The sequence below is a fragment of the Ichthyophthirius multifiliis genome (assembly GCF_000220395.1).
Source record: "Ichthyophthirius multifiliis unplaced genomic scaffold scaff_1120509250885, whole genome shotgun sequence".
Taxonomy (NCBI): Eukaryota; Ciliophora; class Oligohymenophorea; order Hymenostomatida; genus Ichthyophthirius; species Ichthyophthirius multifiliis.
Genome location: NW_004086406.1, coordinates 6,086 through 29,779, shown reverse-complemented (window position 1 = coordinate 29,779; position 23,694 = coordinate 6,086). Strand labels below are relative to the sequence as shown.

The 23,694-nt window shown below is 15.4% G+C and overlaps 5 protein-coding genes across 5 annotated transcripts in view, besides 32 other annotated features; 2 read left to right on the top strand and 3 right to left on the bottom strand. All coding sequences in view use genetic code 6, as the record gives it.

Moving 5' to 3' along the window:
• The window catches only part of IMG5_107240 (hypothetical protein), a gene marked incomplete at both ends in the record, with an annotated part of 420 nt that extends 252 nt beyond the window's left edge, over positions 1-168 (bottom strand). Inside the window, one exon of the mRNA XM_004034944.1 lies at positions 1-168. This exon is cut by the window's left edge and continues 252 nt beyond it. Within this exon, the coding sequence (XP_004034992.1) occupies positions 1-168 (168 nt within the window).
• A 339-nt stretch (positions 169-507) lies between these two features.
• Positions 508-560: a microsatellite.
• Positions 513-571: a microsatellite.
• Positions 513-599: a microsatellite.
• Positions 600-704: 105 nt separating this feature from the next.
• IMG5_107230 (transcription factor iib, putative) lies at positions 705-1,434 on the bottom strand (the record flags this gene model as incomplete). Its single annotated transcript, XM_004034943.1, has 4 exons — positions 705-930; positions 984-1,260; positions 1,308-1,339; positions 1,382-1,434. 4 exons carry the CDS (start codon positions 1,432-1,434, stop codon positions 705-707), a joined length of 588 nt encoding a protein of 195 aa, XP_004034991.1.
• Positions 1,435-1,464: 30 nt separating this feature from the next.
• Positions 1,465-1,523: a microsatellite.
• A 76-nt stretch (positions 1,524-1,599) lies between these two features.
• Positions 1,600-1,633: a microsatellite.
• Positions 1,634-1,652: 19 nt separating this feature from the next.
• Positions 1,653-2,590, top strand: IMG5_107220 (hypothetical protein; the record flags this gene model as incomplete). Its single annotated transcript, XM_004034942.1, has 2 exons — positions 1,653-2,115; positions 2,223-2,590. The coding sequence occupies 2 exons, from the start codon at positions 1,653-1,655 to the stop codon at positions 2,588-2,590; spliced, it is 831 nt and encodes a 276-aa protein (XP_004034990.1).
• Positions 2,553-2,641: a microsatellite.
• Positions 2,572-2,675: a microsatellite.
• Positions 2,594-2,677: a microsatellite.
• Positions 2,600-2,673: a microsatellite.
• A 3,475-nt stretch (positions 2,678-6,152) lies between the features above and the next one.
• Positions 6,153-6,204: a microsatellite.
• A 538-nt stretch (positions 6,205-6,742) lies between these two features.
• Positions 6,743-6,807: a microsatellite.
• Positions 6,808-7,273: 466 nt separating this feature from the next.
• Positions 7,274-7,319: a microsatellite.
• A 163-nt stretch (positions 7,320-7,482) lies between these two features.
• Positions 7,483-7,537: a microsatellite.
• A 3,933-nt stretch (positions 7,538-11,470) lies between these two features.
• Positions 11,471-11,504: a microsatellite.
• Positions 11,505-11,834: 330 nt separating this feature from the next.
• Positions 11,835-11,870: a microsatellite.
• Positions 11,842-14,146, bottom strand: IMG5_107210 (hypothetical protein; the record flags this gene model as incomplete). The annotated part of the gene is made up of 3 exons (XM_004034941.1): positions 11,842-12,221; positions 12,271-12,732; positions 12,787-14,146. The coding sequence occupies 3 exons, from the start codon at positions 14,144-14,146 to the stop codon at positions 11,842-11,844; spliced, it is 2,202 nt and encodes a 733-aa protein (XP_004034989.1).
• Positions 13,842-13,890: a microsatellite.
• Positions 13,846-13,893: a microsatellite.
• Positions 14,147-14,699: 553 nt separating the features above from the next.
• IMG5_107200 (NLI interacting factor-like phosphatase family protein, putative) lies at positions 14,700-16,242 on the top strand (the record flags this gene model as incomplete). The annotated part of the gene is made up of 6 exons (XM_004034940.1): positions 14,700-14,719; positions 14,773-14,875; positions 15,426-15,512; positions 15,568-15,687; positions 15,914-16,060; positions 16,123-16,242. Coding segments are annotated over 6 exons (597 nt in total), but the record flags the coding sequence as incomplete, so codon positions are not given.
• A 2-nt stretch (positions 16,243-16,244) lies between these two features.
• Positions 16,245-16,275: a microsatellite.
• A 1,191-nt stretch (positions 16,276-17,466) lies between these two features.
• Positions 17,467-17,565: a microsatellite.
• Positions 17,477-17,620: a microsatellite.
• Positions 17,621-18,013: 393 nt separating this feature from the next.
• Positions 18,014-18,047: a microsatellite.
• A 1,139-nt stretch (positions 18,048-19,186) lies between these two features.
• Positions 19,187-19,219: a microsatellite.
• Positions 19,220-19,240: 21 nt separating this feature from the next.
• Positions 19,241-19,623: a microsatellite.
• Positions 19,243-19,622: a microsatellite.
• Positions 19,624-19,978: 355 nt separating the features above from the next.
• Positions 19,979-20,028: a microsatellite.
• Positions 19,981-20,028: a microsatellite.
• Positions 20,029-20,293: 265 nt separating this feature from the next.
• Positions 20,294-20,327: a microsatellite.
• A 509-nt stretch (positions 20,328-20,836) lies between these two features.
• Positions 20,837-20,879: a microsatellite.
• Positions 20,846-20,881: a microsatellite.
• A 5-nt stretch (positions 20,882-20,886) lies between these two features.
• Positions 20,887-20,933: a microsatellite.
• A 2,541-nt stretch (positions 20,934-23,474) lies between these two features.
• Positions 23,475-23,513: a microsatellite.
• Positions 23,486-23,521: a microsatellite.
• Between the last annotated feature and the right edge of the window lie 173 nt (positions 23,522-23,694).

Below are 23,694 nucleotides of genomic sequence, written 5' to 3'. Positions count from 1 at the left end.
AATATTTTGTGTTTATGTCTTTGCAATAGCAAATTTAGTAAGTTGAGTAAAACTATTATAGATATGATGAAAAATACTACAAAATGGGTTCACCAACTCTTTTTGAACACCAAAATTCAAACAAGGGAGGTATAAGCCACACTTAATGGTAGGGGTGCAGTACAACATATTCTATAAATATTCTATTCGGTTGAAAAACTGCTCAAGATATAAAGATATTTTTTTACGATATTTTACAATATATAGAAATATAGGAATCGAAATAAAATCTTTTATAGCCGATTTAACTAAGTTAAATCCGAAGATAATAATAATAAACATCTAATATTTTATTAAATTCAAATATAATTTTCTTTTTATAATTTAAAATATTTTTATAAACAATAAATAATATTTAATATAATATTAATTAAATTTATATAAAATTGAAAAGAAAAAAATTATATTTCAAACCTAAATATTAACAAACTTAATATATATAATTATAATAAATAACAAAATAAACTAATTTAATATATATATATATTTATATAAATATATATATATTTAATAATATATATGACTATATATAAAAAATATATTTTTTATAAATATTTATAAATTTTATAAAAAATGTAATACATAATATTAAATATATATATTTTCTTTAAACTGTTTATTTTCAATTATTTTATTTTTATCCCTAATATTTTAAAATAGAAAATTCAATTTTAATATATAAAAATTACTTATATTGGTAAAAATAATTTAAACTCTGGAGGTAATTCTTCTTCAGAATACAATCTATCTGAGAAATAGATTCTTCTAATCCTACAGTTTGCATGAATTTAAACTCTTAAAGTTTCTATATAATTTGTTGCATAGGCTCTTCTTGTAAAATCTGATAAATTAAATTGAATTTGATTCCAACCTTCATCTAACCTCATAGGCCTAATATATATGAAAATAAAATAATACATTTTATTTTTTTATAAAATAATTACATAGTACAAATAAATGGTTTAACCCTAGTAGTTGATTAATAATTAGAAGCTCTAAATCTTCTTCTTACATTTTTATCATCTAGTACTTATACTTCAAAAGTGAAATATTTTTTCAAATTCTTTATTATCATTACTAAAAATGGAAGCTTTATCCCTAATGTTTCTTTTGGGTCAGCTGGCGCAGTTATGAAATTTGTTGATACGTTAGTTCCCATTATTTCTAATACACTTGATAGAATATCTTAATCAGTTATTCTTTTTATATGACCATTTCTTACTATTTTTTATTTTTTTAAATTTTTAAATTGTTTATATTTTTTTTACTGCTTTTGTCCCAAATTTATAATGGTTTTGAACTTTTTATATATAATAAATATTTTTTAAATTAATTTTTTTACCCAATAGAATATAATATTGATAAGAAACCTGATTAGAATGTATTTTTGAACATTTTACAATTTTATTTTTTTATTTATTATATATTTTATTAAATTAAAAATTAATTTAAATAAAATTTTATATTAAATAATAATTTATATTTAATTTATTTTGCATGAAGTTTCATAATAATATATTTTTAATAAAAAATAAAAAATCATTTTGCTTTGTTAAAATCATTAAAAAAAAATAAAAAATAAAATTAAAAATAATTCAATAAGTCAAAATAAAATGAGGTAATCTAGATTTTTAAATTAATCTAATTAAACAATATCATCATAAAAACGAGAATAAACAATAAAACATTTAGATTTAAAATAAATAGAATACAGAAATGGTATATATTAAGGTTTAGTAAACAAAAACAATGAAAAAACAGGACTTGGAATCCATATATGGGATTCAGGTGAAGTATATTTTGGAGAATGGAAATTTGATAAAACAAATGGATAAGGGATTTATTTTTTAGCTCAAGGGGGTTTTGTCCATGGATTTTTTTATAAAAATAAACTTAATGGGCCTGCGTTTATAAAATTTTTAAACGGAGATACATATGAAGGCATATGGAATTAAGGATAAATGGAAGGAGAATGTTTCAAATATTATAGAAATTAAAATTTTTGGGTAAAATCTGAATATAAAAATGGATAATTAATAAAAGTTATTTCTTAAGGATAAGGAAGACCTGAATCATGTTTTTCTATTTAAATATTTTAAATATTTTTTTAATTATTTTAAAAAATATAGAAGTTTTTGAATATATTACATCTGCAAATGATATAGCATTGAAATATAATATAGAGATTAATTAAATATAATTTAAAGATGGAGGTTAATATTTAGGTAAAGTAAAAAATGGATTACCAAATGGATTAGGAATATTTAGATACACTGATGGAAAATATGACGTAGGATTTTATAAAAAAGGAAAATTGGATGGATTAGGAAGAGTAAATTTGTAAAATGGAGATATTTATGATGGATTTATTAAATAAGGAAACTTTGAAGGAATAGGATTGTATTATTAAGATAAAAGCTAATAGTGGATTTATGGGAAATTTAAAAATAATAAATGTACAAATGTTTTTAAAAAAGGAAAAGGAAATTATCCTTAAGAGATAATTGGTTTATAAAATTTATTATTATAAAAATTTATATATAATAATTGATAATATAATTTTATATTTAATATTTATATTTATATATTTATATATTAAAATAAATTTATATTTATATATTTATATTTTTATATATTTTTTTTTCTAAATAATTAGCAAAAATAAGATTTGAACATCATAAGAAATAATTACTTTTTTTTGATTATGAATGTTCACTAATAATGTTCTTTTTACCTTCATTTGATTCTAGTATAAATAATAATTTTTAAATTTAAAATAATTAAATTAATAATAAAATTTAATCGGATAAATAATAAAAATTTGGAAATAAATCTCTTTAATAATTAAATTATTCATTAACTAATAATGAAAAAAGTTCTATATCTTTTATAAATTAAGGTTACTCGAATTAGCTTAATTTATTTACTTAATAAAGTTATGAAGCGAATTCTTAAAATTATTAAAAAACGAAAAAGATATTCAAAAATTCATATTAAATTTAAGTCATTTCAAATTGGAATTAAAAGATTAAGAAGAAAAATAATAATATATATCTAATCTTAATTTTTCTTCTTAAAATATTCCTTATGAATCTAAATAAATAGAGTTTGAAGAAATTACAAATAAGAATTCAAAATGTATTAGTTAAGATTTTACAAATATATAATAAGAGCTTAAAAAGCATGAAGAAATATTATAAAAATAAGAAGAAAAAATTCTAAAAGTTAAATAATAAGATTAAGAAATAAACAAAAGTAAAACATAATTGAGTTTTTAACAAAGTCCAATCAAAAAAGTTGATAAATTTGAATAAAATTTAATCCTAAATGAATAAAAGATAAATAAAAATGAATAATAAAATGATGAAAAAGACTAAATTGTAATGGAAAATTCAGAACATGTATTATAATCGATAAAATAAATAAAAAGTTAAATGTTATTTTAATTAAATGAATTTGAAAATAATCATAATGAATTAAAAAATAAATAAGGTTAAATAATATAAAATAATAATAATAACTTATTTTAAAATGAAGTATTTCCTTCAAATTTATAAAACTAAACAAATTAATAATATAATAATAAAGATATAATGTTAGATGAACTTTTAAAACGTTCAAGTAGAGTTTAAAGTACTTAAAAAATGAATGAAGAGGAAGAAATACAAAGTTTTTTTTAAGAATAATATAATAAAAAGTTAAAAGATGAGGAAAATGAATTATTATAAAAAATATAAATTGAATAGTAAATTCTTAAATAAATTTAAGACTAAAATTTTTCTCTTTAAAAATTTGAGAAGGATAAATAAGAAGAAATTTAATTATCTTTATTAAAAATTTAATAATTAAAATAAATTATTTAAGAATAAGAGCAATACAAAGTTTAATAATAAAACTTAATTTAATAAGTTTAAGAATAAAAAGAATAATAAAAATAAGAACTGGCTAATTAATAATTATAATTAGAATAATAAAAATAAAATAATCTTCTTTAATATTCTTCATCTTATAAATATAATTCTACTTATAATTAAATTGGAAATTAATAATAAGAAAAAAATAAATTTTGTTAAAATTAAGAAGATTCTTTATAAAAATAAGTTTATTTTGATTAATAATATTAAGTATTTTCGGAAAAATTCGATTTCTTAGAAAAATCAAGTAATTATATTTCCTCTTCTTAAAGGTAATTATTTGAATAAAAAAATGATTTTTTAGAACAAAATTCATAATATTTACACTCTAAAGACTTTAAGGAGGAAAATAAGAACTTAAATAATTAAAATTTTGTTTAAGATAACAATTAAGAATTTATTTTATAATAATAATTGTAAGAAAATAAATTGTAAAACAATGAAGTTTAGGATAATTGTGAAGGTATTAATTAATAAAATTAAAAATATTCTAATAATTAAAATATAGGGGATAATATTAAATAATAATAATAAAGTAATTAGTATAAATATTTATTAGAAAATAATAATAGTAATAATCTAGGATAAAAATAAATTTAAGAATAAAGTATAAATAATCTTTTATAATAATTAATTCTAAATGAAAATTAAAAACTTTAAAATAATTATTTTAGCTTTAATAATTATTAAAATTATGAAAAAAATAACAAATTAAAAAAAGAAAATTTAGATTAATGTGATTCAAATTACTAAGTATATGATTAAATACCTAATTTAAATTAATAAAAGAATATTATTTTATAAAATTAGGATATTATTTAAATTAACAGTAATTATAATAATTCTATTTTAAGTAATAATTAAGAAAATTATAAAAATATTAACAATAGAAATTAAAAAAATTAATAAATTTAAGAATAAAAGTATAACTTTACTTAATAAAATGATTTTTAATAAAATACAAATAATGAAAATTTAAATATTTATAATTAATAAAATTTTTTACCACATAATAATCATTTTTAAGATATTTAATAAGATTAAGAATTAAATTTTGAAATTCCTTTAAGTGAAAATTTAATTAATGATATTTATAATTAAGAAAATATTGAAAGCACTAACAATTTAAATGCACATGAACTATTTATATACTAATAAAATCAGCAACCGATTAAAGAGTTAAATAATTAATTAAATATATAAAATTATATAGAAACAAAAAATAATGAGAGTTTTTAAAGTTTAAATAAAGTTGATTAAAAAGATTTTTCTGAAGAAAAGAAAGAGAATAAAAATTAATAAAATGGTTAAAAAGATTAGTAAACATATAATAATTTGGTTGATAATCTAAAACAAGATTAATAAATAAATTAGAATAATAATTAAAGCATATAATAAATTGAAGATTATATTAAAAATTAAGATTCGAATACATTAGATAAACAAACCTTTAATTAAATTTCTTACGAAAAAATTTTTAATCTTAATGATAATTGCTTGCTTAACGAAAACTTAATATATGTTGAAAATTAATAAAGTAATTGTGATTCTGGTTTTATTTAAAAATTATAAGAAAAAAATCATTTAGATGGAAACTTTAATATTATTTATGATGATTAAAATAATAATCATAACGAAAACATAATTTAAAATGATTAAAAATTATATTCAATTGAAAGAATTTAATTTACTTAAAATTTAATAAAATAATAAGAAAATCAATGTTTAAATAATAACATATAAAATTAATTAAGCCCAAAAAATATTGATTAAAATACTAGTATCTCTAGTTAAATCAATTTAAAAGAACCTATTGATAATAATAACAGTACTTTAGACAAATAATAATAATTTAAAAACCAAAATAAAAATAATAATGATTTTATATCAAATTTAAATCCAAAATTTTAATTTTCTTAAGACTTAATATAATAATAAGAACAAAAAAGTCTAAATAACAAAATTGAAATTTAATTCGGTTAATATAATAGTTAATAAAATATAAGTAACACCAATTAAATTAAATAAAAAGAATTTAATTTATATCAATTAAATAATAATATTTAAGATAAAATAATTGAAACAAATAATTAGATTATAGTTTAATAAAATTTATAAAATAATTAATTTACTAATTAAGATATTGAAATAGTTAAAAATTAATAAAATTATTTAGAATAAAAAAACTAATAATATTAAAATTAATATAATTTATAATTAAAAAAAATTCTAATTAAAATAATTTAATTAATGATGATTAATGCTATTATCAGGACATTAATTCAAATGAAAATTATTGTTAAAATTAATAGATTAATTAAGAATAGTTTGAAAACTCATTTCTTTAATAAAGCAAAAAGAAATAAGAGATTTTAGATTAAAATTAGAAAGAAGACAAAAATATTGAATATATATTAAAATAATATCTAGATATGAAATATAATAGTCATGAGGATTAATTAAATTCTTAATTTAATTTAAATAGCAATTAAATATTAACAAATGATTAATTTAATACAACAGTAAAATAATCAGACATCCTTTTAAATTAAAACTAAAACGAAAATAATGAAAATAAAAATATAAAAGATATTGATTAAGAAAAATTTTTAAATTTAAGTAATGAAAATAAAAACAATTTAAATAATTAGAATACTAATAGGTAAATTTTAACTGAGCCTACTTAATGTGAAAGTAATTAAAATAGCTAAATTAAATATGAAGATTTTTATAGAAAAATATTCTAAAACTAAACTAATAAAAAAAAATCAAATTCTATCAAAGCAACTAATATTAATAATTAAAATAATATTTAAAAAATATAAAATGATAAAAATATCTAAAAAAAATTAAATCGTTAAAAAGATGATAATGTAATTATATCTTTTAATTAAATATAATAAAATTAAGTATAAAAAGAGTTATTAAAGAATTAATAATAATAAAATATATTTTAATAAAAATAATTACAAAATTTGGAATACAATCAATTGAAAGATCAAATATAACAATAAAATCAATAATAATATGAGTAATTATTATATCAATTATAATTGTAAGAATAATAAAATGAATATTTGGATGAATAAGCAAAATAGAATGGATAATTGTAAAATCAATAATATTTCTAAGAATAATTTTAGGAATAAAATTATAAAAATTTCTAACATAAATTAATAAATTAAAAATATTAAAAGATTGAATAAATTAAAAAAATTAATTTTTTACTTCTAATTTATAAAAAACAAATATTAAAATTAATAATCAAATAAGAAATTAATAAGTATAAAATAATTAAAATTCAAATAATGAAGATATCTAATAATAAAAAAAAACTATGATAATATAAAATAAAATATGAATAATTAGTAACTAATTATAAATAATAATATAGAATATGATTCTAAAATGTAAAAAAAAAACCAAATCTAAGAAAAATACAAAATTCTATTACATAATAATATATAAACAAAAAGTAAGAAAACTTTAAATTAAATATAGAATATATAATAAAATAATGTATATAAACAATAATAATAATAATAATAATAATAAAAATAATAATAATATTAATAATAATAATATTTTACAAATTTAAATAATTATATTTATAAATCAAGCTAACCTTAATAATTACATTAAAGTAATTTAGATTGTAATAATAATTAAAATGCAGTTTAAAAATAATAATAATAATAAATATTATATTAAAGAGGAATTTTTCAATAGAATAAATTATAAAATTTTTAAATAAATAAAAATAGTTAAAACTTTTAATAGTAAAATTATTTTTATGATAATACTTATAATAAAATGTATTATAATAAACACAGTTTTGATATAGAAAATAATAATTTAAATAATTAAAATAAAATTTCTTCTAATAAATTAATTTAAAGCCTAAATTATAACAATACAAATTTCATTCAAAATGATTGTAAATTTGCAATAAAAGAAGTTTAGGAATAAGAAGAAGAATCTAATTTTAATAAAAGTTTATACAAATAGCCTTTAATAAATTTTCAAAATAATAAATAAAAGTAATAAATTACGTTTCCTTATAAAAATAATTAAACACTCACATAACATAAATACTTAAACGTATAATCAAATCAAAAAAATTAATAATAATAATAAATAGTTCATATTAATTAAATTAATTCTCCTAGGATATAAAGTTTCAGAATAATGCAAGGCCCTTAACCGATGAGTAAAATAGAATAAGTTTAAAAAATTTAAAGTTTAAGAAGTCTCTCAAATAGAAATTCGAATATATAATATTAGTAATTAGCGCCTTATATGTAAATAAATAAATATGAAACATACTTTAATAAATAAATCGTAAATATTAATAAATTAAATCAAAAACCACTTAGCTAGAGCTGTGTTTTATGCTTAAATACTAACAATAATTCTTTTGTTTAGAAAAATAGCCTTAATAATTCTTTTACCTTATTTAAAAATACTAATGCTAGACTTCTTTAATCACCTTTGAAAGGTGGTTTTTCTTTAGTTTAAAAAGTTTAAAGTTTTATAAATATCGAAGATTAAAATATTTCTACTGATAGAAATAATAGCATATAATTAATGCATAATGTTATTTTTTTATTTTTTTCATAAAAAATCTTAATTTTATTTTTTTTCTAGAAAAACGAAAAAGATTCATAAACAATTATTTAAAGCAATTTAATTAATACATGTAATTTTTTATTTAATTTTTAATTATTTATTTTTATATTTAGTTAATAATCCTTGCTAAATATAAATTTAATAGAACTTAAATATTCATTATAATATAAAGAATATTTTACCTGCCCCTGAAAACAAAGATATGGATGATTGCCAAATATATTGATAAAGTAATATATAAATTATTTTATTTTAAAATATATTTAGAAAATATTTAATAAATTTTTATTATTTATTTACAAATTATTTTATTGCCTTTATTATTTTTTGTTAATTATTTGACTTTAAATTTAATCAATAAATCAAATTTAATTATTTTTATTTTATTAAGTACAAATTTATTATTAATATAATATAAATATTATGATATAAAAATATTTTTTATTAAATAAATTTTGTATTATTAAATTAAATTATAATGTATTATAATTTTTTAATATAATAAGTAATTTTTTTTTTTAATTTATTAAAATAAAATATAAATTTAAAATATATTACATAATTAAAATTTAATAGAATTTAATTCATTAATTTTATCACATTCAATTTTAATAAGAAATATATTTTTTAAATTTAGAAATTTCTTTATTAAGTCTTTCTTATGTAACTTAACTAACATTATCATTTTTATAATATTTATTATAGAAATTATTTTTAAGATTATCAACTATAACTTTTTAAGGAGCTTATTCCATGATTTATTTAACTTTTTTTTAAACTTATTCTTAATTATTAAAGCTTAAACTTTTAATTTATTTAAGTAAAGCTTAATCATCGTCAGCAGCTTAAAAATTATTACAATTTTTAATATGTTCAAGTTCTACTCTAAAAAGATTCCATTAACATCTTATAAAATTAATTATATAAGTAATAAAATAAATAATAAAACCTTCTAAACATTTCCAAAAATCCTATTATGAAAACAAAAAGATCTTTATTACCAAAAATTTATACTTGGAAGTCTGGTGAAATATTTAAAACCCATGCGCATCTAAGAATGAAATTACTAACAAACACGTAATAATAAATACTAGGATTTCCAAAACATAAGTCATCTCTCAAAAATTTATTTTTCGATTTAGTTAAAAAGCCCCAATCTTTTTTTAAATCCCAATAATAACTATATAAAGTAGAAATTATAGAACTGAGTATCCAAAAATACATAAGTATATTTTTCAATTATCCACCATATAGTCCCATTACAAAACTAAGAATTGTCGTAGATAGTGAGCTTTAATATTTTATCAAATTATAAAAGTTATTTGTGTATAAATATTATTTATCATCATACATAGCTCTACAGCATTACATACTTCTCCATATTGGGGGAAAACTGGCTACAATAAAACCTGTTAATATATATTATCGTTAATCGTGAGTTCTTGACCAGGCTTCGTTATAATTTCCAAAATTACTGGTGTAAAAGAGCAAGGCTGTAACAAAGTCTTTTAAAGGTACTATAAAAGATACTAGTTAATCGGTTGCCCAGCCTATTCTGAATTCCATTTTTCGGAAAGGAGTTTGCATTATTAATTTTAGTAAATTATAAAAATAGTTCCTTCCTTAGGGATTAAATAATTTGTTTGAAGGGAAAAATATATATGTGAGAAACATTAACCATGCTATTAGGGGTATTAAGCCTATTTAGACATAATAAGAATAGTCAATTTCTACTTCTTCTGATTTTCTTACTAATAAATAAAGTATAAAAGATACTAAATAAATAAATGTAAAAAAAGATGTTCTTTCTAGTATTTCACTTAAAATTGAAGAATGGTGATTAAATTTAAATATCGTCTTATAGTTTACTTAACGGGATGTCCATAGATACACATTCCAGGCCAAAAGCCATTAATATCTTTTTTTATATATATTTTAAGGTTTTATTAATTTTTATTTTTTACAATATTATTAATCCTATTCCTCTGAATATAGGAAGTAATAAACTAAAAGAATTATATTTTTAATTATTTCCATATCTAAATAATTAATTGGTTATTGATATTTAAACAATTAAAAATATCAAAAGTATAACAAAACCTGTAAAAATACCAAAATAAAATTTATTTCTTTAATGAATATTCACAGAAGTAATTTTTTATAATTCTTCAACGCCTCTATTTCTATTATATATTGTATAGAAAAAAGTAAGATAAATATTTTCGAATTCATTAATTAATGAATAAAGTTTGTTTTCGCTCTTGCTAGATAACTCTCATTACAATGTCTTATAATTCTATAAAGAAAATATAAATAATAGAAGTAATAATTATAGTTATAATTAGAATAAAAATATGTTTTTATACTTTATTTTTAAATTATCTGAAGTATCAAATATTATATATTCTTAGTATAGGAATTTAATAATTACTTATTACTTATTTATTAGAAATTGTGTAACTTTCTAAAAGTTTTAACTATCCGTATTATCCATGAAATGCAGTTTTAAAATATTCTATTGATCTTCATAATTTTAGATAAGTTTTACTTTTTGAATTCATTTTCACATATTATTAATATAAATCTGACCAGTTATATAAGACATTCATTAGTTATATTAAAAAAAAAAATTAAATTTATCTATTTCATGTATCAAATAGTTTTCAAACATATTTCTAAATTTTTCTAATTGTGAGTCATTTGAATATATACCTACTAGTTAAATTGTTTCTTCACCTTTTTAAAAACGAGTTTTTATGCATAACTTTTGAACAATTTTAAAAGGTATTAGCATTCCTTTTAATAAAAAGTAACTTATATATGCTTTTTTCCATTCAGGTATTATTAATAATCTGTATTCTTTACTAAATTTCATATGTTTTTTGTTATTATATATTTACTTTTTATATTATTTAACTTTTTTTTTTTCAAAAAAAATTATTTATGTTTTAATTTTATTTGATATGTAAATTATTTATATTTATTATTAAAAAAATAAATATTTTTAATTTATTGTTTTTTTCAATAAATAAAATTGATTTATTTAAAAAAATAATATATAATTTAATTAATTAATCACTTCATGAATTATTATTTATATTTAAATTAAAGACTAATATATTTATTATAAAAATATATAATACATATTATATTATATTATATAAATATAACTGTTTTTATTTGTTATAAAATATTTCAACAACGAAAATTATAAAATGACAAATGTATTATTTTCTTTGTTTATAAAATGAAATATTATTCAAATTTTTATATTATTCAAGTTTTTATTACTTTTTTAAGATAAGTTTTTTTTTAGAATTTTGTTTTTTTCAATTTATTAATGAACTTATTCTGTTAATTCTTTTTCTTATTTATAAAAAATTGAATATTCTAAATTAAGCAATATTGTTTTTTAATTAATTTCTTCTCGTTTTTATTTCTAAAGCTATATTTAGTTTTCTATTTCATTGCATTCTTTTTTATATTCTTCTTCCATTTAAATAATTTAAATATCAAGGTTTCCTAAATCATTAACTATTCTATTTTTTTCTGTTACTTCAATAGAATATTCTTATTATAATTTTTATAATTCTTCTAATAAAGCCTTTTTTTTGTTTTCGAAAATATTATTTTTTTCATCTATATAAAATATTAATTTTTTTTTTTTAAAAAAAAATAATAAAAATACCCATTTTAGCTTTTTTTCTTAAGATTTAAACTTATTAATCTTAAATTTTATTTAGAATTTCTTTTCTTTTTTCAGCTTCAGTTTTAATAATAAATTAAAGTTTTTTTTTTTTTTATTCAAGTAAACTTTCTAAATCATTAATTTATTTTTCTTAAGCTTCTAGTCTTTTTCTTTCCGCAACAATCTACTTTTATTCATATTTAAGTTTATATATTTAAGTTTTTATTTTATTAGGCTCTTTTTCTTCTAATTCTATAATATTTCTTTATAAAATTTTCTTTACTTTATTCAAAAATGATAATGATAATCTGTTTCCATTAATTCCAAATTCAATTAAAGTTTTATTTTTAATCAAAATTTCTAAAAGAACTTTTTCAACTTTTTCAGAAATAAAATTATCTTAACATTTTATACATCTCATATTTTCAAAATAATCAATTCTATCCAAAAAATATAATATTCCTATATATATATGAATATTCATTTTTTATTAAAAAAAAGAAAGAAAAAAAAAACCTGCATCAGCAACTCTTGAACTACTAAAATCTATTTTTTAAAGTTTAATAACATTTTCATATTATTAACATATATCCCCAATAATAAACAAGCTTTCATCCCCTAAAAAATTTTTACTTAAATTTATATTTTTTAACCCACAAAAAGGTAAAATATCAGCAAAACATTTAATTCCAGCAGAACTAATTTCATTTAGACTAACATCCAATTCTTCTAAAATATAATTATCATTTAAAACTTCACAAATCATTAAAAAACCCTCATCTCCAATTCCATTTCCTTTCAAATTAATATATTATAAACTTTATGAATATAAAAGTCCTTGCCTAAATTCTTTAATACCCTCAAAACTTAATTCATTAAATTCCAAATTAAGTCTTTTCAGATTTTAATTGTTTTATAAGTAATTTCTAATCGAAATTCCTGCATTCGATTTAATGCAGTTTTTTCCCAAATCTAAAGATTCTAAAAAAAGAGCAGACTTTAAAATAAATTCAGCACCTTAACTTTTTAGGTAATTTTCTGATATTGTTAAATTTTTCAAATTTTTATTTTATTTTAAGGCTGTCCCTATAATATCACCTCCTTATACTCCAATATCATTATCGTATAGTTTAATTATTTCTATATTTTTATTTTATAATATTAATGCGGCTATACATTTCGCTCCGTCAATCCCAAATGAATTTTTTCTAATGCTTCCTTCAAGTATGCCTAAATCTAGACTTTTCAGATTCTAGTTTTTCGATAATTCATCTACTATTATTTCAAAACCAGATTCACTTATCATATTTGAAGCCAAGTTTAAATGCTTTATTTATGTATTTTCCATTATTTGTTTTATTAAATGCATGCCGTTATCTGATATTGGATTATCCGCTAAATTTAATGTGTCTATATATTTGTATTTATCTTCTTTTAATAAATTGCTTAATGTTTGCATACTCGTTACACCTAAACGCATTGAATATAAATTTAATATATTATTGTGTTTTCTATTATTTATCTTATTGAATTCGTCTTTGAATATTTTTGCTTTATCTAAAGATATATGCTTTATTTATTTATTTATTTATTTATTTTTATTTTTTTATTTTTTTATTTTTACTTCTCCTGTATCACTACACCTTGAATTATATAATTCGGCTTATAATTGATTTTCAAATGTCAAAAATACAGGGTTTTTTTAAAATATTAAAGGTATTTAACCGTCTTCATCTACAACTCGTTATAATTCTTGCTATTAAAAGTCTTTTGTTTTTTACTCTTCAATATAAACTTAATTTGTTTTTAAACTATAGTTTATAGCAGTTTTTGGTCGAGATAGTTTTTCTATTCTATCTTTATTAAGTTTTCTCATTTTTTATTAATTTTAATAAATATTTATTTTTTTGCAATTTTTATTATTTATTTTTTAAAAGTTATTAAATTTTTTTTTATTATTATTATCATTAATATTACTAGCAATTATATATATTATTTAGTTTATTATTTTACATTATAAATCTGTTTTAATATTGTGTATAAAATTATCAATGTTTTTATTATAATTTATAGCTATTTTTATAATAAATATTGTATTTGTAATAATCATATTTTATTTTAATATTCTTTTGTAAAAAGAAATAAATATTAATTTATTATAAATAAATTTAAATAATAAATACATTTAATATTTTTATTTGTAACAATTAATACATTTATTATTTTTATATTATAATTTAAAATAAATATTATTTAGTATTTATTAATTTTATCAATAGTGCAACTTATTAAATAGAAATGAAAATAAATTTATAGTTTAATACAATATTTATTTTTTATTAATATATATAATAATTTATTAATAAATTTTATATATAAAAAAAATAAAATATATTTATATATTTTTAAATAATATTTATAAACAAAAAATGAAAAAATTCATATAATTGTAATTAAAAAATAAGCAAAACTATATTCAAAAAATATTAGTATTTAAAAAAGGTTTAACTTATTTAATTTTGAAGCTGATTAGGAGTATTAAGAATAAGCTTCAACTATAGGAGATAATAATTATGAAAATTAACAAAAAAATATAAATAAAAATGTAATTCCTTTATTTATAACTTAAGTAGAAAGAGAGTATTTAATTTTATTTTAAATAATATTTTCTTTTTAAAACTTATAATAATTGTAAATTTTTTAGTGAAAAGCCTATTCCAATTTAAAATAATTAAAGTTTAAATTCATAAAAAATGGAAACTGAAAGCAATAAATAATATAAATTGATAAATTATTTATGTTATTGTTTTAAAAAGTTTCAAATTATTTTTTTAGAATTATTTCTTAAATTAAAAACTATATAAAAAAAAAGATAATAATAAAAATCAACAAAAAATAGTAAGTAAAAATAGGAACAATAGTAAGACTAAAATATTTCGAATACAGATAAAAGTATTAATTCAAAAGTTAATAATAAAAATTAGTAAATATTATAGTAACCATCTTAAAAATAGATAATTTAATCTGTTTGTCCGTAATAAATAAAACCTAAACCTATTTATTACTAAGTATTTTTTTTATTTTTCTCATATTAAAAAAATAAACTAATTATGATAATCTTAAATATATTCATAAAATTTTAATAAATTAAAAAGGACAAAAAAACATTAGTTTTAGACTTAGATGAGACTTTGGTTCATAGTTCATTTGTTTATATGTAAAATTCTGATTTTTAATTAGAAGTAAAATAAGATAATAAAAATTTTATTAATAAATATATTTGAATATAAATAAAAGATTTTTGTTTAAGACATTCGTTTTATTGTCTATGTAAAAAAAAGACCTGGGTGTGAGTTATTTTTAGAAGAGCTAAGCAAATATTATGAAATAATAATATTTACAGCTAGTTTATCTGAGGTATTATTAAAGTATTTTTAAATATATATTTATTAATTGTTCTAATATATATTTTCATATGATTTTTATATTTTTTGTATTTATTTTAATTCTCAATTAAAAAAAAATACGATTATCCGTTTTTTCTCCACTTTTTTTAGTTGTTAATTGAGTTTTTTTAAAATAAAATAATATATAAATATAATATTTTTTTCAAATTATTATTATAATTAAAATAAAAAAATAGTATGCTAACCCTGTAATAGATTTGATTGATAAAAAAAAAGTTACGAGTATAAGATTATTTCGCGAAAACTGTACATTATATAATGGTTTTTTCGTAAAAGATCTATCAAAATTAGAAAGATAATTAAAAGACATAATAATAATAGATGTTTTAAATTTTTATATATATCCAAATAAAAAATACTAATATATAAATATATTAAAAAAAAGAATTCAGAAAATTCTTTTTTATTTTAACCAGAAAATGCCATTCATATTTTATCTTTTTTCGAAGATATGAACGACGATCAACTTTATCGTTTAATTCCAGTTTTGATATTTTTATCAAATGTAAATAAATAAAAAAAAAAATTAATAAAAAAATAATAAGAATTATGATGTACGTCATGTCGGTCGCTTATGTTAAGTATTTGAATAATAAAATGTAATATAATATTTAAATATGAAAAAGGAGCTTTATAAGTTTTATAAAGTCTAGTTTTTGTAATAAATAGGAGATTTAAAATAATTAGAATAAGAACTGTAATAAAATATTTAAGAAGATGAGGATGACGAAGAAAATTAAGAATAATAATAAGAAATATTTGTATAAAAAAATGATTAATTTAATATTTCAGAAAGTAAAAAATTATAATAAAATATAGAAGCTTCGTTATAAAATTATGATAAAAATGATGAGTGTGTATAATTATCTAAATAGTAAAAAGAATAAGTAAATTAAAATAGTAGTAATAATAGATAATAAAAAAAGAATATAAAAAAATATAAAAATAATGCGCCTAAATAAATATTATAAATTGCAGAAGAAGAAGAAGAAGAAATCGAATAATAATAATCTACAAAAACAAATAATATATAATTGACACAATAATAATCTTCAGTAAGAAATAAATTGCTTGAAGAATACTAATAATAATCTCAAAAAGCAAAAGAATATGAAGATTATGTAAAATATAGAGGAGAATTAAATTCCCCTGATAATGATTTTAAGACTCAACCGGAAATTATTGAAGAAAATAGTGAAGCACATAAAGAAATAAAATAGACTTTTGAAAATATTAGGTATTATATAAATGGAAAAAATATGAATTCTCCGATTGTAAAGGAATAGTTTCTTTAGCTTTTAGATAATAATAAAAAAAATAGTACTAAAAATAAATAAAATCTTGTTAATTAATATTTTTTTTTAACTGTTAATAAGAAAAATTGAATATAATAAAAATTTAATTTATTTTATAATAATATCTATTTTATAAATAAATGTTAAGATTATTAAAATAAAAATTAAAAAAAATTAAATTATTAATATTAAACAATATAAAAAAAAAAAAAATCAATTATAATCAGGAGGAAAATAAAAATTATAGAAATTATAAATATTTATTATTTATAAACTATATATTATTTTTAAAAGAAATGTAAGTTAAAAAAAAAATAGAATAAATATTTATGTTCATTTTATATTATTTATAATAACTTTATTTATATATTTTTTTTTTATTTTTTAATTAGTTTATGAAGAAATATCTTAAATCTATCATGGATTTTGTTTAGATATATAATATATAATATATAATATATAATATATAATATATAATATATAATATATAATAAATATTTATATATTTATATATATATAATTTTTAATATATATTTCTTTTATTTTTTATTTATATATATTATTATTTATAATATTTAATATTTATAAATTAATTTATATCTATTTTATTTTTTATTATTATTTTTAATTTAATTTATTTTTTCTGTATTTATAAATTTTATTATATTTTTTTTATAAAATAAATTTTTTATAATTAGCCTTTACTTTTTTTATATATATTGATATTGAGTTTTTTATTAATATAATTTTTATTAACATATTATTTAATTTACAACAAATATTTAAATATTTATATGATTCTTCATATAATTTTTTTTATTTTAATATTTTTATTAAACTTTTTAATAAAGATGAAACAAAATTTATTATTTTCTTATGAATAAATATATAAAAAATGTCTTATCTCATTTTAATAAATAAAATCTTTAAACAATTGTTTAACATAAAAAAAACAATAAAAAGATTTAAAATTTGAATAACATTAAAAACTAATAAATGATTAAAAATAATAAATTTAAAAAGAAAGTAAATAACTTCTTGAGGATTTATAATTATTATAATAAAAAATAAAATCTTAGCCTTAAAAAGTATAATTTAAATTATTATAAGACTAAACAAATTAAGAAATAGATCGTTTTGGTATAATAATGAAATAAATAATAAGTAAAAGTTACGATTTAAAATTAGAAAATGCACAACACCGTTCGTTTTCATTTGATAATAATGAAAATAATAATAGTTTTTAATAATATTAAGATAGTCTGAAAGAATAATTAGAAATAGAGAAGCAATTACAAGAAGAAAAGTAGGCAGAATTAGATTTAATTTAAAATGATATTTTATTAATGTATAATATGATGACTGACATGGGATTAATGGTAATAAAATAAGGAGAAGATTTAGATATTATATCTGAAAATGCTGAAAAAGTTCAAAATTAAATAAATTGTACCAATATCGAACTAAATAAAGCTTAAGAATAATAAAAATCTGCACGAAAAAATATTTTATTTTCAGTTTAATTATTATAATTATTATTGCTGTTATTCTTACTATTATTTTTACTTAAAAAAAAAATTGAGAATAAATTAAATGTATATGTATATGTATATATAAATATTTTTTTCTGTTTTTATATTAAAAAATTGTAAATAATCCTTAATTAATTAATTTTAGTATAACTTTTCTATTATTTAGTATATTTAAATTAGAATTCTTAATTTTAAAAAGCTCCATTTATTCCATAATAAGTTAAGTATTATTTATTTGGACTTAAGCAGATTTTATAAAACAATTTATATGATAATCTGAGAGGTTTTTGGAATTAAACTTTCATTATTTTATATATATATTTGTATAATTGTTCAATGTTTATATATAGCTTTTATTAAAAAATTACTTAATCATTTTCAATTTCTCCTTTAATCCTTTAATAATTTTTTGTTCAAAAAAGGTGTTTAATTTTAAAGCATTTAATAATTTACTTAACATGTACATATTGAGATTCTATAAAACAATAACAGAATAAAAATACTTTTTTATTATTTTAAGAATTCAAATATAATAAATTTAAAGGTATTAATCTAAGTGTTTATTAAAAATAATTATTATGATTTATATTTCTATTTAAGAATTTAAGATATAAAAAATGTTAAATTTAATAAAATTTAAACAAATTTAATAAAAGTTTTGAATTAAAAAAATTAAATAAATAAAAATAAAAATATTAATAAAAATAAAAATATAAATATAAATAAAAATAAAGATAAAAATAAAGATAAAAATAAAGATAAAAATAAAGATAAAAATAAAGATAAAAATAAAGATAAAGATAAAGATAAAGATAAAAATAAAAATAAAAATAAATATTAAAATAAAAATCAAAATAAAAATCAAAATCAAAATCAAAATAAAATAAAATCAAAATAAAAATCAAAATCAAAATAAAATCAAAATAAAAATAAAAATCAAAATAAAAATCAAAATAAAAATCCAAATAAAAATTAAAATAAAAATCAAAATAAAAATCAAAATAAAAATAAAATAAAAATAAAAATAAAAATAAAAATAAAATATAAAAATATAAATATTAATCTATATGGACACTAATTTTTTATATTATGATCACAAATTTATATATTGTTTTGTTGATATTAATATTATTTATATTATATTATAGAAAATTAAAATTAAAATTCGAAATCGAGAATCGAAATGAAAATCCTAAATTTAATATGTAAACATAACTAAACTAAATTATTTTATTAATTTAAATAGTAGTTATCTTTTTTATTATACAAGATAATATACTAATTTTTTTTATAGAAAAATATAATATGTTTTATAAAATATAAAAAGAAAAAAATATATAAAATAAGATTTATAATTATTTTATATAATTCTAAATAAATACTATAAATAAAATATTTTTATAAATAATTTTATTTTATTTTTAGATTTAAATACTATTTTTAATTTAAATACTTTATTTTAATGCATAAATAAATAGAGTATTTAAATATTTTAAATTTAGACAAATTTAATGATATAATTAACTAATTAAAATAAAAAAACAAAATTTATATAATAAATCTATTGTTGAACATTAATAAAAAATAAAAAAATTTAAACCCAAAATTTTAGAAAAAAATTAATTAATATCAAAATATTAACTTTTAAATCTAAAATTTTGAATTTAATAATTAAAAAATTTCTAAAAAAATAAAACAATTAAAAACCAATTAGTAGAATAAGAAAGAGTAAAATTTTAAGAATATTAAACTTTTATAGAATAAATGAAAAAAATTAATAATTAATTATATGTGTAAATATTGTTTTATTATTAGAGAATTAGAGTTTAGAAAAATAAATTGGGCTTTTTATTAGAAAGAAATACTAAATAAATAAAGAAAATAAAATATTAAAAAACAAAATCAAAAGAATATATGGTAAAATATTTAATTTTCAACAAGAAAAAGCTAAAAAAGAAATCACGAATAATAAATACGAAAAAATAAATAATAAAATATTGCAATAATCATAAAATTTTATTTAACAAATTAATAAGAATAAATGAATAAATGTAAAAAGACGTAGATGATTTAAATTTATAGAATGAAGATTTCAATTAAAAAAACAACCAATTGAATTAAAAGGATGAATATTTCAATATAAAAAATAAAAATTCAATTTAAAAAAATACGAGTTATTGATATGTAAATTGAAAAATTAAAAAATTAAGAATTTTTATTAAAAAAATATGAAAATTAAAAATATGTTATAAAATTAAAAAATAGAAGAATTAATAAACACAAATTAAAAAAGTAAAAATAAATTACAAAATAAAAAAAAGGAATAATAAATGAATAAAAAATTAATAAAACTGAATGAAAAATCAATATATATAATATTTGAATAATAAAATATTTTACAAGTAATTTTATGAAAATTGAAAAGAAAATTTTAGATTTAAAAGAAAAGAAATAAACTTAAATAAATAAAAAGTTTAATATAAAAAATATATTTATGTTAAAAAAATTAAGAAAAGAAAAGAATTCTTAATATTTTTATTAATAAAACAAATTGAAAATAATTTCGAAAAACTTCAAAATTTCTAAAAATTAACTTTATAAAAAATTATCGAATTAACTGAAAATTTATATTTATTATATTTTTTAAATTAATTAAAATATCGATTTTTTATAATTTTGAAATTCCAAATATGAAAGTCAAATTAAGTAATTATAAAATTGTTAAGAAATAAAAAAAAAATATTTATTTTTTTGAAGAAAATAAAATATAAAAAAAGGTCATTTTTGAACAAAAAATAACTATTTTTTAAACAAACAACTATTATTTAAAATCATTTAAACACATAAAACGAATAATGAAAGAAATTTATTTTTTTTGTAAAAAAAATTATACTTTATATACGAAAGAAATATAAGAAAGTGATAGTCTTTAAAATACTTTATATAATAATATAAAAAGCAATATTTTTATATAAAAAAAATATTATCTTAAATTCAAGAATCTAAAAAATTTCCTAAAATAATAAAAGTTAATCAAAGATTTAGATTATTAAAATATTCCAAAAATAAATATTTTTATTCATAATATTTTTTCTTAATGAAGTTTATTTTACATTATATATTAAAAAAAAAAAATATTGTTTAAATTAGGAATCCTTTTAGGAAAATAATAATAAATTTTTTCTTATTAAAATTTATATGAGTTTTAAATGATAGTAATGATTTATGTTTTTTAGTCTTTATAAAAAGAAGTTAGTATAGACATTTAATATTATTCCTAGTTTAAAAATCTTAAAAAAAATTATTTAGTACTAATGATAATTTAACTGTTTAAGCTTTATATTTAGTAGAATTTCAAATCTTTTAAGGGAAGTTATTAATAATATATAGAGGATAAAATTTCGGCTTTGAAATTTATTAACTATTTTTTTGTTTTGATTTTTATATAAATTTGAATGATTTTTTTAGATTATTCTTTACTATAAATAAAATTACTTATTTTTATAATATTTATTATTTTTTAATATTATATATATAGAATAATCGTTGTATATAAACATAATTTATTTTTATCCTATTATTTTTATTTAATTTTATAAACAAAAATTATAATAATTATTTTTGGATTTTTTTAATTTTTTTTTATTTGATTAAATTTCTAATTTAAAAAAATAAATATAAAATTATTAAAATTATAACATTTTTATTATAATACACATTTATATTAATTTATTATATAAATTGACTTTAAATTTTTTGTTATAAAATTTATTTTTTAAAATACAAAATTAATATAGAATTACACGAAAAATATAGCAAAAAAAAATGAGTAAAAAAAAGATAATAATCTTCGATAATATTTAAAAAAAATCCTAAATATTATCTGCTTAGCAGCATGATTTTGTTCTTTTAAATATTTAATAAAACTCAATTTTTTATATAACCAAATCTGGCACATTATATTAAGAAATGCCTAATTAAAATCCATAATTAATAGAATTTTTTGAAAATGAGAAAATAGCGGATATATAATAAAACTTAAACCTGATTTAATTAATTTTAACAGAAAAAGGTCAACTTTTTGTAAAAGGTTTAGACTCCTAAAAAACAGGAATTCTAGCATTAGGGGAATAAGTTTTTGAAGCAAATTAATATACTTTAATTTAATCAATTTAAAATATTAAAATAATATAAATATCCTTAGCAATAACACATTCTGCAGCTATTGATGGTAAATATATATATATAATCTATAATATTATATTTGACTTTTTTTATACATATATCCGAAAGAGAATAATGATCTTTATATATGGGGTATCTATTAAGAACAATCCTTGTATATACCTTAATAAATATTTCCTTAATTTTCTAAAATTATAAAAAAAGTGCATTGTAAATAATCATAAACATTAATATTAACAAGTAAAATATTTTTTTAAATTTTTAAATTTAAAAAATAAATTAATTAAAAAAATAAAAAGCAAAAGGATAAGTATTTTTAATATAACATTAATAAAATAAACAAAAATCAATAAGTCAAATATAATATTCATTCCAATTTTTTACTTAAATATATCTACAAGCTGATTTTTTTGGAGGTATATGTTTAAATAAAAAAGGCGAAATTATTTTATTTAATAAATAACATTAAACTTGTAAAATAAAGGATAAATAATAAATAATTGATATTTATTCATCTTCAAACAAAATATATGCTTTAAATAATAATTCACTTCTAGAATGGGATATAGAACATTTAATTTAAACCAATGATTTTTTCTAAATGAATATTCAAATGTTTCCTTTTATTAAAACTTAACCTAAAACATATACTTTTTCTAATTAAGTATTAGAAAAGTTATTTATTTAAACATAAAATTCATAAAAATTAGCATTATTTATAGGTAAATATATAAAAAAATAAAAACAATAATAAATAAAAAAAATATATAAAAAGAGAATGATGGAAGCACTTATATATTTTAATAAAAAAAATGGGCAATAAATGAATTAAATAATAGCATGAATTTAATGAAAAGATCTTTAAATCTAAGTAATGTAATAGGAAGCGCATTTAGAGAAAGAGTTCATGATTTAAAGAATTCTATAATTAATGCCTCATTTAAT